This window comes from Gouania willdenowi, chromosome 6 (assembly GCF_900634775.1).
Source record: "Gouania willdenowi chromosome 6, fGouWil2.1, whole genome shotgun sequence".
NCBI lineage: Eukaryota > Metazoa > Chordata > Actinopteri > Blenniiformes > Gobiesocidae > Gouania > Gouania willdenowi.
In genome coordinates, this window is record NC_041049.1 from 66,630,504 (window position 1) to 66,645,410 (window position 14,907).

The 14,907-nt window shown below is 37.4% G+C and overlaps 2 protein-coding genes across 4 annotated transcripts in view; one reads left to right on the forward strand and one right to left on the reverse strand.

Annotated features, from left to right (window-relative positions):
- Nucleotides 1-8,515, reverse strand: part of zc3h18 (zinc finger CCCH-type containing 18) — a 36,223-nt gene extending 27,708 nt beyond the window's left edge. For both annotated transcript variants that reach the window (XR_003674346.1, XM_028451008.1), the window contains exons 1-5: nt 8,200-8,515; nt 5,942-6,862; nt 5,064-5,148; nt 2,182-2,330; nt 2,011-2,106 (exon numbers count right to left, since the gene is read on the reverse strand). Coding sequence is in view for 1 of the 2 variants with exons in the window: in XM_028451008.1 (XP_028306809.1) it covers nt 2,011-2,106; nt 2,182-2,330; nt 5,064-5,148; nt 5,942-6,844 (1,233 nt within the window). In the remaining variant the exon portion in view is untranslated. The remainder of the gene's footprint in view (nt 1-2,010; nt 2,107-2,181; nt 2,331-5,063; nt 5,149-5,941; nt 6,863-8,199) is intronic.
- A 5,373-nt stretch (nt 8,516-13,888) lies between these two features.
- Nucleotides 13,889-14,907, forward strand: part of trhr2 (thyrotropin releasing hormone receptor 2) — a 28,376-nt gene continuing 27,357 nt past the window's right edge. For both annotated transcript variants that reach the window (XR_003674292.1, XM_028450160.1), the window contains exon 1: nt 13,889-14,022. The gene's annotated coding sequence lies outside the window, so the exon portion shown is untranslated. The remainder of the gene's footprint in view (nt 14,023-14,907) is intronic.

The window sequence follows — 14,907 nt, forward strand, 5'->3', positions numbered from 1 at the left end:
AAACGCTCTGGAGCAAATGCTAAGCGGCTCAAAAAAAAAAAAAAAAAAAAAAAACAGGAAGTGAAACAGACGATGTAAAGCGCATGGCAATTCTCTGCACTTAAAGATCTTCATTTCCATTCTAAAATATGTTATTGCACATTTTATATTATTTTCTTGAGTTTTGAAGAACAGTCACAATAAATCTTACATTTTCTACCCATGTTGTGATGTGTGTTTTTCTACCAAATATTGTTGTGATGCAGGGGGACCTGAAAACTTTTCATTCACAACAGAAAAGGTTTGGGCACCACTTACTGGGCCCTATAAAATCCATTAAATTTTTTTCCAAATTCCATATTTTCCACATGAATGTTTTAAGATTCTGTATTTCTAGAGGTGTTGATCAATTTTTTTCAGAAAATACTGGTTTTTAACTCCTGTGAGGAATCAAAATGAATAAAAGAAAACGAAAACTGACATTTTTCAGGGAGCGTCGCAGCACAAACGTGCGGAGCTTTACAGACACATTAAAGTTCTTCCCCAGTCTACTGGCTCTGAAAGCGTCTGCTGTTAGCGCCTGTGTGTGTGTTTGTATTTGTGTGTGCGCGTGTTTTCTTTATTTCTTCTTCTTCTTAACCTTTATTTAACCAGGACAAAAATCCCATTGAGATTAAAAACCTCTTTTTCAAGGGAGTCCTGGCCAAGAGGCAGCAAAATTACAACACACTGAACAGAAATACATTTACATTACATTAAAATGACAGGATAACATAAGAATCAAATAACACAATTACAGACAACTGAGGCAGTCTCAAATTCTCTCAGTTTCGGTTTAAAGGCATTTAAGGATAACAACCCCGTCAGCTTTCAGTCTCTTTGCAGCATGTTCCAAGCACAAGGAGCTGCATGTACAAATGCTTATTGTTTGTTTATTATGCATGTTTAAAGGGAGAGTCCGAGAGTGAAGCGATACGCTCCCATTTACTTTAGCTTTCACACGGACACTTCTGTCCGTTTCAGGGCGGTGGTGGACACAGAAGCGTGCGTGGGTGTATGCGCCCCACCTTTGGTGTGTACCTGGGAATACGGACTATAAGCAACAGCAGGTTTTGCAATGCCACAGTCACGTAATATGTCTTTGCTCCTAATGCTAATGCTGATGGAGGCTTCATGTAGTTCCAGTGTGGTCTGCCTCCACAGCTTCATCTCCAACTCTCTTGTAGTTGAAGCTATTCTCAGCTTTGGGGTTAACTTCCTTGCTTCACAGCAGTCATTGAGTATGACTGGGGTTTAATTTAACAGCTGTAACATTTATTTTGCCAAATAAAGGGCCACACACCCACACACTAACAACAAATGTTATGTTCAGGTCCTGCATGGAAGTAAGTTCTTCAACTCTTCCACTGTTTCACAGTCACAAGGCTGCGTGTAGGTTTAACATGGTACCGTTTGATTCTCCGTGAATCTGTCAGGTAGTACCAAAGGAATTCGGTCGGTACCTTAAAAAAAAAAACAAAAAACCCTGAATTCAAATGATCGGAGTTCATTTTTTTTTTGTAAACTCACTAATCGGTGATCGGCCCAAAAATTCTAATCGTGTAAAGCCTAGTGTAGACAGTGTTTGAAGGTGCCAGGACGGGGGGGACGGGGGAATCGGTGCACCTTATGAGCGATCCCCAGGAAACATTTCCGCATAAAAAAACATTCTTTGCCTCACAGTGATGCCGTTTCATCCACATTCTGTCAATTTCCACGTTCAACAGTGGATTCTGTTTTCATTGGTCGATTCCGTGATTCTGTCAGCAATTCCGCTAATGTGGATTTAATAGGGCCCTACACTTGGAGCGATTAGAAATGGCATGTAGACAGATCTTAAGGTGATAATTTATCACGACCATATCTTGCAGATTGGTGAACAAGGTTTCTTCTTCTTTGTTTTTTCCTCCTTCCTCCTGAACACGAGTAACGACACCTAAACAAGCAGCTCATGCTCCTGTAACAGACCCCTTAGCTTCCCACGGGGTTTACCTCTTTGGCGTGCCTTAACCCGCGCTCCCAGGCGCTCTCTACGGGGGGTTCTACAGGAGGAGGGGGCGGAGGGAGCTCCTCCACAGCAGGAGCAACCTGAAACCAAACAGCAAACTGTTGAATATCTGCAGTGGGTGTACAAGACACTATGTATGTGTCAGGCGCACTGACCCAAGGATTGTTGGGGATGAGTGGAAGAGGTGCTCCAGGAGGCGCTCCGTTTGGTGGGAAGGAGTCAGGCTTGCTGATGAGGGAGTAGTTACCTTTGTCGTTGACTCCGGGGTGGATGAAGCGACAGTTCATACCCCACGTACAGTTTCCTTTGAGGTACAGAGAAACATAGTATAGTCAGTGTGGCAGAAAGCCAATCACTGGCAGCAACAACAAAAACCCAAAAAGAGAAGAAACATTCTTATAAAACATTGCAAAACTTAGGACATTTCCTGAGATATTTATTATTTAATAGACATTTTATAGTAGAGCCTCTCTTTAATTATTAAATTTTTTTTGTCTCCTGTCGTTCATCAGAAATCAGTCCGTCTATTTTCCTCTGACCTCACTGGATGGTTCCTCTTGTAGAAACTATTTTATGTTAACACTTTGCCTTATAAGATCATGGATGATCAACTCCATCTCAGCGATGTTCCTTCATTTGCAAAGGCAGTGAATACATGTACTTTTATCAAGTATTTATTTTGAATACACTCAATCTTCAACAACTTGTCATGTCATAAAGGGACACTGTGTGTAAAATTTTGAGAGGAGAAAATTATTTAAATTTACTTTGAAATAAGGCAGTGTAAAAACAATGTGGGATGAGTGAAGCGCTGCGATTAATAGATGCATTGTAATAGAGGTGTCCCGATCCAATATCAGCTAGAAAACAAATATCGGATTTTATCGGACTGCATCTAAGATCTCCGATATAATATAAGTTGGTTTTTTGGATTAATTTTTTCAATATGTTCTATTTTATTTTATTCAATCCTAGAATATTCTTATTATATGTAATCCATTGGTTTATAAGAAATGGGTCCTTTTTTTTTTTTTAAATAATCAAGACTTTTCTAACATTCCACACTACAAAAAAGGTAATAAACTTATGTATGATTCGTGCTAGTATCGGTATTGTATCGGAAGTGAAAAAGTTGTATTGGGACATCCCTACATTGCATGTAGGAATGGGTACCTTTCACATTTCAAATCTATACTGTACCAATACCCAGGAATCAATATCAGTATCCAACGGTACTCATTTTTGGTACATCTGTGTTTGTGTCATAATAAATGTAAATTTATTCAATAATAAAATCTCAAAATGTTTAAATTTAAAATTTCTCAGTATATGAACTTTTACAAATACAGTAAATCACTGTAACAATACATTTGTTTCACAAGTTTCTTCAGCATTAAAATCTTTAACTAACCCAACACAAAAGCGTTTTTTGTTACTAATGCACAAAATAAAACCAAGGTCTATGTACTTATATATTATTTTCCTTCAACATCTATAAAAAATGTGTGATGCTTGTCCATGGAGGGCTCCACAACTTTTACGTGGTGAAAAGTTGTTTGTTGTTGTGGATGAGACACTGATGCCAGGGATTGTAGAGTCTGAAACATTGTAGACTAATGATGACTTCTAATACTGTAACATATTCTGCCCCCTAGTGGTGACATATCTGATGCATCCTTGCATTCATTTGTTTATCTTTAATCTTTATGGTCTGGAATGATGTCATTAGGATCATATAAGTTATGTTAATTCAAATTAAGTTGATCAACACTTAATCAATAAACCTGATAAGATTTAGTAAACTACTGATCCCTGAGGGAAAATTGGGTGACATTAATGCTGCTCTCATACATCTTTATATGTATGAGAGCACGATTAAAAAACAGAATTTCAAAAAATTAACGTGGATAACACGGAATTTGGGAAAAAATAAAATGGATTTTATAGGGCCCTACGTTTAGGTACCCAAACATGGTAGTTTGATTTCTCGTGAAATGGTACCCGGTAGTACTGATGGATCGCAGGCAGTACCTATAAAAGGACCGAATTCGGTACCAACCTCTAACTTTATGTAATGTAGACTCTGTTGCTTAGACAACAGCCACTAATCTGTTTTCTTCCTATCCTTCCACTATGTTAATACGCACTATATGCACTGCACATGTTGAGTCCTGTTGCATTTCTATAACTCTTTAAGACAAGCTATCGACTAGAAGGCTTCATTTAACTCCATTTCAATCATGCCAGGACACACTTGTGAAAGAGATTATTAATCTCAATGTGGTTCTCTGGGTAAAATAAAGGTTAAGGGCTCTATTCACCCATGAACGCAAGTCTAAAAAGCCATGCAGCGGCACTGTTTTTGGCTGCACGCTATTCTCCCCCTGTACTTAAGTCAGTGCCTTCATCCCAGTTACGCACTCTGGGTGGAGCAGCCCTGAAATGTGGGCGTTCCCATTCAAATCATGCCTTATTCTCTCTGTTTAAGTCATTTTCCTCCTACGTGCTTCTAACCCTGGAATAAGTGCAGCGCCCCAATAAGGTGAAATGATATTGCACTAGAAATATGGACTTAGTTACATTTTAAGCCACACGGACTCATAATATTGCAGAAGAGACTCCCGGAAAGAATTAATCCAAAGCGACACTGTCACACATTATCATTTTCACGGATTTCAATAACATTTAGTCCGTTAGGGAAAACGCCATGTTCCGCGATTTCTAGACAGCCCAAAAAAAAAAAAATGAAATCACCGCCTGTTTTTTTTCAAACCCGCCTTCATTCACACATTATGCGCTTTTTGGCTTCTTAGACGGGTGGGCGTGTCAGTAGCCTGGACCGGAGAATATGCGCAGGAGAGAAGCACGTAACTGCAGGCGCGCAAAAAAAGTGCTGAAGTCCAGAAGGGAGAATAGAGCCCTAAAATAATAATCCCATCTCTATAAAAACTCTAATTTGTTTCTATTCAATGACTTTTCAGACATATAACCCTAATCTATTTTAAAGATCTAAAATGTGGGCAGTGATTGGACATACCTTTGATGAAAAACCTACAGATGGGCCGCGGTCTAATCTTTCGGTCTGATGGATCTTTCACCTCACCTTCCTCCAGATCGTCATCCTGAACACACAAATAAAACAAACTGTAATACATCGACGCAACCTAAGCGTTCTCCTAATCTTGAAAAAGCATAGATGTGCATATCTTTTAAAGGAAGATGTTTAACAAAACACACACAGTAAAGGTGGACTTCATATGAAGGCCAAACCATAGGCTTGGCTGAGGTTTACAAGTTACAGATGACTCGTGCACCAATGAGCCTTCACTGGCCCAACAGAAATACTGTCTCAGAAAGGTTCAATACAGCTAATGATCTTGTTCAAGTGTTTAAGCATTTATATCACCCAATCAGGTCTTTATTTTATTGAGATCTGAAAATGCATAATTGAATTATAAGTATTTTCCCCTCTTTGTGCTTTAGTTTGGTCTCGGTATGTTATATGTTTTTTTAGAATAAATAGAATAGATAGACTATTATATCTGTCCTGAAGCAGTTGCCATGTCCACAACAGCAACACAATTCAGTACAGCAGTTTTTAAGATTCTTCATAACAATTAATACCTCTACAGTTATGTTGGTGTAATTATGTGTGAAGGGACTTTAGATACAAACTAAGGAGCTCTGAGCTATATTTTGTTACATAGCATCAAATGAAAATGTATGCTTTGACTGTACATGGTGCCTTATAATTAAATAAACTTACTGACTTGGGACAGGCTCTGGTAATAGTTTTACAGTTAAGTAACATAAACAAACTACTGACCCATGAATCCAGTAAAATTGAAATATCGTCAATCCTAGAACAATGAATAAGGTAATTCCCCTCAGCTGCCACTGATTTCTCAAACTTACATCTATCTCTCCTTCATCAATCTCTCCATCATCATCATCCTTCTTGTCTCTGAATGAGTCTCTGCGGTTTCTCTCCAGCGCTCTGGACTCCCTGTCATTTGGTGACGGCGGGAGGATTGGCTTCCTCTCCTTTTTGCGCGTTATTTCTTCAGCCTCCTCCTGGTTGCCCTCTCCTTCCAGCTTTACCTCATCTTCATCCTCTTCATCCTCCTGGACAGGGATGCTGGGCTCCTCGGGCACCTCTTCGTCGTAATCCAGCTCATGCTCATCCAGCTCCCGGGAAACGGATGCTGAGTCGTCCTTCATTTCTCTGGCCACCAAAATCCTTCTCCTCTCCTCAGCTCTGCGTCTCTCATCCTCCTCTTCGTCCACTTTGCTTTTCAGCTCCTCTTCCTCATCGTCATTCAAATCCTGCTTTGCTGAGGTCTCTTCATAATCTTCCTTGTCTTCATCCTCCTCTTCAGCTGTGTGGTCCCTGACCTGCTCTATTTCAAAGTCTGGAGACTGTGGAGTGTCCACAACTCTGTCCTCCTCCTCCTCCTCTGCCTCTCCCACTTTTTCTTCCTCATCTTCATCCCCCTCCATCAGTACAATGGGTTCGTCCTCTGGCCCCATAGCTCCAGCATCTCTTTCCCCGAGCTCTTCATCCTCGGGGTCAGAAACAAAATCAGGTACCACCTCATCCTCAAAGTCCGAACCCCGTCCTACCACCTCCTCCTCCTCGTCATCATCCTCCTCTACTACACCTCCATTTGCATCCTCTCGCAGGATCTCACTGTCAGACAGGACCCCCTCCTCCTCATCAGGTGACTCTAGCAGCTCACTGTCAGAGAGATCTTTCCCCTCCTCTTCCTCCTCCTCAGGGGACTGGGGAAACTGGGTTGGACTTTCAGGAGTGTCCATCAGAGATGAGTCTGGAATCTGTAACATGTTTAAGCCTCATTAGCGGTGCACTGTCATGATATGTTTACAGTAAAATTATCATTACAAACATCACACAATAAATATAATATTAATCTTAAAAAAAAATAACACCAGAACACGCTATTTACAGACTAAGCAACACAACTAAGTTTGTCAGACCAAGTATACAGATATGAGTCAGCAACTTTCCCACAACACATTTTAATAGATCTATTAGTAACGTTTAAAGTCAAAACTGTAAAACATCAAGTTTTAGTGTTGCACCGACCAAAATTCCAGCCACCGAAAATTTTCGAAACACTTTTCTCAAAAACGGAGACCAAAACAAGATATTTTGATGTCGCGGTCAGCGTGCGGGCCAACTTGTCCAGGGACTCACAGTGCGGCTGTATTCCAATACATCTGAGCACTAAAGCATCTTCTGAGCATGGTTGAGTATTGATAGGACTCTGGACTTCATCGCTTTTTCCAAACTACATTCAAAAGGTTTTTAAGATCACTGATCCATAACTGCCAATAACCGAAAAATGCAGCCCCATTATAGTGCAGTGAGAGGTGATCAGAGTATTATCTGTTGACACAAAAAGTGTGAATTTGATGAGTAGAATACCAATACTGCTAAAAAATAGTGTCATTTGTGAGGTGTCAAAAGTTTTGATTTTTTTTATATCAATTTTCATTCTTGTTTTTTTCATCATATGTTAGCTTGACGGCATCATCCAAAACAAAACTATCAACACTAATTCGAATACAAAGGCTGATTTCAAAATCCATGATATCACAATGAGATTATGCTGATTTAGCTTGCATCAAGGTTGCACTTCAAACACACAGCAAAGTTATTTTAATAGAGGCATTAAACTAATGTTGAATGGAAAAATGCTGGCTCTTTTTTTAAAAAAAAAAAAAAAGAAAAAAGAAAAGAAAAGAAAAGAAAACTGCAGTGTGTAAACCACGCTCAGTAGAAACAGGGAAATAATTTCAAGTGTGGAGCGGTTGATGGCTGTCAAACTGCAGTACTCGGATCAACCTAAAAATCAAAGCCTTGTGCGGTACAATGGCCTACTTTCACTACAACGCGACTTAAATCTCTGTAAACTGTTCCCTAAAGCCTGACCGTTGTCGTCAGAGTCCAAATTCAAATTTTAATGTCTATATAAACGCGTTGTTTACCAACACCGGTCCGTGAAGGCTCTTCTCACAAAAGGCATTAGTCGCTATCAAGGCCCCAAAGCGAAAACTGCTAGTTGAGCTACCTAGTCTCAATGCTAAATATCCGTTATCAACAGTGCGTTGTGCTCGGAAAGTGCAACAGCACAAACTGGGAAACTTACCAGGAGTGATGAATGAGCGAAGCGAACAGTCGCTTTTATACCTGAAAGAGCGTATCTTCTCGGAGGCTCGGCTAAGCTAAGCTGAGCTAATGTTTGTTAGCTGTGGAGGACCACGTTTATATTCACTGGACTCGCCCAGGACTCTCTCCAGGCAGACCTGCGGAGTCCAACACACCGACAAGACGTCTTCCAACGGCTCAGCAATAAAGTGCAAAACAGTCGAATTCAGCCGCAATGGCGGAGAAAATATTATTAACCGAACAGCACGGAGAGAGCGGCCATTACTATGACGTCATCCACGCGCGACAGGCGCCCGCGTATGAGAGATGCAGGTGACGCATGAAGAAAGCGCTATTTAAAAAGCGCCTGCTTTCTTTTATTATTATGTTTTATGTTCTATTTCTTGGCTATTTTTCCCCGTATCTTATTTAATAGTAGGAAGCATACATCTACGGCATTGTTATTGGTTCATTTACAGAGACAATATATATTTTGAAATTATTATTACTTTTATGTTATTTATTTTTTTTAAACAAAAAAATAAATAACAATAATAAAAAAAAAATGTTATCGTGCAGATTTTAAAAATAAAAAATGAAAAAAATCTATATTTGTCCTTTTAGTTTACAAAAATGGAGAAATCTGATGTATGTAACATATATTTATTCATCAGACACCATTGTTTCGTACATGCTTTAGAATGATGATTTATAACGAGGTAATTCCGGTCTCTTGTGCTAATCTCTATTAAAAATGTTTTTAAAGTACAATTAGAAAGTGTCAATTATTTATTTTATTTATTAGTGTATTTGAATGGGACAGTGTGTATTAATGCACAACCGAAGTCGTAAATACACCAGATTTATCTAAACGCTCATTTCCATCCGTAGTCCCCTTTGCTGCAACACATTTATTTTTTGCCTTTTGCAAAAACACAAATGAGTGGATTTAATTTTGCATGCACTTCTTTCACCTGCCACTAGATGGAAGCAGTGGCTTTATTTAGAACAAAGTAGCTGATGTTCAGGGTATGATAGAACTCAAAGGTTTCAAACTGTCCATAAACTACCGACTGTTGCTCATGGACAGTAAAAAAAAAATTGATTTTATACATAATGATTAAAAACACAAATGAATAAATAAAAAAGAGAAATTAATGAATAAATTAAGTAGGCCAATACAGACAAAATGACTGATTGGCTGCCCTCTCCCATCCACTGGAGAGCTCACAACATCCTTAGGGACTCCTCACACCCCGGTCACCACTTTTTCCAACTTCTGCCCTCAGGGAGGCGTTTCAGGGCAATAAAGACAAAAACAATCAAACCAAAAAACAATTTCTACCCAAGAGCTGTTGTTGCCCTGAACGCCTCAAACCCTGAATCTGCTGTTGTAATACCCCTCTTGTCTTGTAAATAACCTCTGGGGACTGTACAGTTTTTTAAGATTACAATGTCTTGCACTATTCTATTTCATTTTGCAGTTTTTACAGACTTTGATTAAATTTTTTTGCACTAATTACCTTTGAACTACCTTTTTTCTCTTTCTGCTGTTCACACTTTTTTAAGGGAGCTGCTATTTTTTAATTTCGTTGTACTTCTGAAAGAGAAACAATGACAATAAAATGATTCTGATTCTGAATTTGGATTAAAAAAAAAAAAAAAACATTATAATATACCAAATTATAAAATTGTATAAAAGACTTACACAAGACAAAGGGAAATCCACAACGACTGCTGCCTGGAATTAAAAAAAAAAAAAAAAAAAATACAATATACCAAATACATTTTAAAGCACAACAATGGAGACACGCTCACTAGAGCAAACCCTTCTATTCTATTGTAAGGAAACATAAAACAGCATTTAAACTGGTATTGTTGTAATTTGTTTGTTTAGCATCACACTCTCATGCTGCGCTCATTATTTCTGTGATGATTTCTTTTTGATCAAGTCAGTTTCCAAAAAAGGGACAAATAAAAAGGAACCAGGTGGTATGTAATGGCAAAGATAGGATAAAAGTTAGCTTATTTGAATGAAAAGTGGCCACACTTTTTTAAAGAAAAGACAAAAATTGGATAAAAGTGTCAAAATAAACTTAAAAAAATGGACTAACAATAGGAGAAAAGAAATAGGTGTTTATCTGTAAAAGGAAGCGAAGTCTGAATAAAGTGTTAGAACTTAGAAAAAAGGCAAAAATGGGAAAAAGGAAGTTGCAAAATGGCCAAAGGAAATAGGTAAAAAAAAATAAAATAAATAAAAACAAAGAAAAGAAAGGGTGGGGTTAAGGTTTTCTGGGGGAATACTGATTAAAATGAAAACATATGAAGCCACATGTTGAACATCTACATGGTGTCGCTGATAATGCAGTGGGCTGGTCTGGACAGAAAATGCCAGAGTAGAATTTTGGTCCCAGTCCAAACCTGGTTGTACATGCAGTGAGTTGATGTGCACTACCGGTCAAAAGTTATTTATTGCAATTCAAGTCGTGCAAGTCCAATGAATAGCTTGAAAAGGTACAAAGGTAAACACTGAACAGCCAGAGGTAAAAAAAAAAAAAGTTTGGTGTGTGTTCCAACCAACCCTCATGAGCATCAGGTGAACAGTATTGTTCATGGATTCCATCATTTCTTTTTCAACTCAAATTGCTTATTTGTTCAATGCTTTCATTTCAAAGTGGAATGACACAATAAACTGAATAATTTTGAGTGAAAAACTGTTAAAAGTGTAGAGTTCTAAAACTTTTGACTGGTAGTGTACGTACGCTTCACTTTTCATCAGCTTTTCATCAGCTATATGTGTTTTCAGATTCTCTTTGTGTATTTAGTCAAGAAATCATGAATTCTTTTCATACAGGAAAGTGTAGCACGTGTCAAACCACCCTGCAGTCCTGAAGTTCTGCAGCAGACTGTCACCAGTATGGAAAAGCTCAAGACACTTTGCCATTGGCGCTAGTGTTTGTTCTTGAGATTACTAAAATGCCTTTGCTGCAGGACCTCCGGCTCAATGAGGGAACATGTGATGAATGCTGAGCCTGAAAGCTAAAGAGCTCCTCCATCACTGTACAGTGCTGATTTATTCATGAACCCCATTTAATACGACTTCATTGGGCCGAAGTAAAAAAAAACAACAAGCCATTCTTGAGGAACACTTCAAAACAAGTAGGAAAAGTTGGGGCTGTTGTTTAATATCCCAGCTCAGGATTTATCGGGGAGACTGAAACCATCAGGACATCAAATTTCAGTATTTCAGTCTCAGGCAGGGGTGGACAGGCATCTGGCAAACTGGGCATCGTCCCGGTGGGCCATCAACTCGAAGTGGGCCGGTCCAGTCCACTACGTTTTTTTTTTTTGACAAATTAGTGGAGGCAGACATGGTAACAGGTGACCAAAAATGGTCCAAAAGTGGAAAAAACATGCCAAGAAAAGAGTGTAAAGGGACTAAAATGAGCCAAAAGCAGTCAAGAGTGGCCAAAAAATGGGCAAATAAAGAGAAACCAGGTGGTATGTAGTGGCTAAATTGGGCAAATGTGGCAAACAATATTGAAAAAGGGCAAAAATGTGGAACAAAAAAGGCAAAATGTAGGTTAAAAAGGAAACAAGTCATATTTATTGGGCAAAAGTTAGCCTATTTGGATTAAAAGTGGCTAAAGAAAGTAAAAAAAAAAAAGTATGAGAAAGAACACGCAAAAATGGACAAAAAATAGGAAAAAATTGATATTTATTGGCAAAAGGAGCTCAAATCTGAAAAAATGTCAGGACTTTTTTGCCAGTCCATCTCTGGTCCCAGGGCTACATGAGCACATTGCTGAGGGTGTCACATCTAAAACCAACATAAACAAAAAATGTCAGGAAATGATGAATAAATGGCTTTGATTCAATCACTCTAAACCAGACATGATGTCATTACAGTAAGGGCCACAAAAATGTGATTTTATCTGATCTTTGGGCCAAATTATCAACATTATTAATGTCAGCATTTAGAACAGTGACCAGTCTTACTAATAATAGGAAAGAACAAAGAAAAATGTGTTTTTTTAGTCATTTTGTATGTTACTGTTGTCAATTTGTGTTTTTGTTCTTGTTCTAATTATGTCTCGTTCTCAGACTGGATACAAGTCTATGGCACGGGCTTTTGGACAGAATCAGCACATGGAAGACAGATAGCTAGATTAATATATACATTTGTAAATACACAAATGGGTAAATAAAGGCAATGATGATTTAATAAATTGGTTAAGACACAAACAAATTAATAAATAATTTGGTAAAAGAATAAATTAGGAAAAAAAAAGATAATGTCTTGCTTTTTTATTTCTAATTTGGCGATATTAATTTTTTTGACACTGATGTTATTAAACCTGTTATATAGGACCTGTTAATACGATACACTTGTGTTGTAGGCTGCTTAGATGTGGGATGGATGTTATATGTGATTACAGAATCTCTCCTGGTCAGTTCTGGTCAGACTGTCCTAAGCAGGCCAGTGTACCATCGTACACTGATAGCATTCACCAAGGTCTATTGAAGGAGGCTCTGTCATTGTTATGACTCCCACTATCGGCAGCAAACATTACAAACATCTGTAAAAAAGTTTAAACTTAAGTCGCCTACACATATGAATTATTTCCTTTTGAACAGTAATTTCATATTCTATATGGTTCGGTCAAAATGCGTCCAACATGGTAAAGTTGTCCTAGAATCTTTCTACCAATATCTCCCCATACTCACAACCTTCATGGGTTGAAATACAACTCTATCTATATGTTTAAGTCTGTTCATTGATTGAAAAGAGTATATCATCAGAATGACATATGGAAGCTTTAATAATCATGAGTTAGTAAAGTCAAAATATATGATAGAAAGTACATAAATACTGTAAGTCTTTGTTGCAAAAAAGTCTTTACAACTTTGCATGAAATAAAACTTTCTTATAATTATCGCTCTTTTTTCCCCCTCACAATTATGACTTTCTATCTCAAAATGTTGACTTCCTTTATAGTACTTATGACTTACTTTCTAATAATTATGACTATTTCTCTTTGATAGCGCTTTGAGATGACTATTGTTGTAATTTGCGCTATATAAATAAAGTAGAATTGAATTGAATATATGACTTTCTTTCTCATAATTTACTTTCTATCTCATAATTATGACTTACTTTCTCAAAATGATGACTTTCTATCCAATAATTATGACTTTCTTTCTGACAATTATGGCTTACTTTCTCAAAATGATGACTTCCTCATAATTATGACTTTCAATTTCATAATTATGACTTTATTTTTCTCATAATTATGACTTTCTTTTCTCATTATTGTTCCTTTCTATCTCATAATGATGACTTTCTTTGCCATGACTTTCTATCTGATAATTATGACTATCTTTCTATTAATTATGACTTTCTTTCTCATAATTACGCAACATTTTGATAGTGCTTGAATTGAATAATTATGACTTACTTTCTCAAAATGTTGACTTTCTATCTCATAATTATGACTTTCTTTTTCTCTAATTATTACTTTCTATATCACAATTATGACTTTCTATCTTATAACTATGAATTTTCCATAGTTTTTTGTTTATTTTTAGTGGCGGAAACGAGCTTCCATCGGCAATGATTCTGACGCAAAAGAAAAAAGCAGTTGTGCTCTTATTTTGAAGGCTGCCATTGGCTGTGTTAAAAGTGACGGAGCTCGTGTCAGTGTGTTGCTCATTGACAGCGTGGCTCTGCTGCTGAACCAGCAACACACGGACAAACTACAGGGACGACATGCACGCTCTTCATCGGTCAGGAAAAAGTGGATATTATGGGATATGATAGAAGGTAAAGCTGCTTTTACTGCTATCTTAACTTTTCATCTATTTATTTATCCATGGCTGGATGGCTTATGTAGATTATTTATTAGTTTACTAGATCATCTGTTTGATTTCATATTTTACCCTATATGAAATATTGGAAACAATGCAAAGTTCAGCTGTTGTTTATTATTAGAAAACATATATATATATATATATATTTGTTAACACGTGCTTGCAAATTTAATTATCAATATACTTAAATGTGTCAAATAAAATACTCAAAGACTAGACCTGGTGTTTTTCAGACCTTGTACGTGTTTGTTAATTAATCTAAATGGCCTCTTTTAATAAAAGTAACTGCATGTAAAAAAGAAAAAGAAGGATTTTTTTTTAAATTATACAGTTATAATACATTTTCAAGTAAATCTGTTAAGTTTTCCGGCTGCTGTAAATAATAATAAAATTGCTAAAAACATGGGAATTGTGAAAATGAGATTCTTAATGTTATAATGCATGAATATCCATTTAGATCAGCCTTTTCTATTCTGTACATCACACAGACTGAACTGGATTAAATGCAGATCTGGGGATTTTTCTGAATGAAAAATGAGTCTTTGAATGGAACTTTATTATCTACAACATTGTCTGAGGGACGCTTGAGCAGGACTTGTTGGAGTGTCATCCAGTAATAAGACTGCGTGGTTCCCAGTGTTCCACTGCTGTGCTGAGTTTGTCTTTGATTTGTGGTGCAACCCTGGTCTATTTCTGTTGCTCGGGTTCCTATTTAAATGTTTTTGGCTGTGTATCATCCTTCTTGGCAATACTAGCATTAATTTAGAAGGCATTTTAAACTACAGAAAATGAAGTATCATTTCTTCACATGCAGCAATGATCCTCTGAATTTACATGC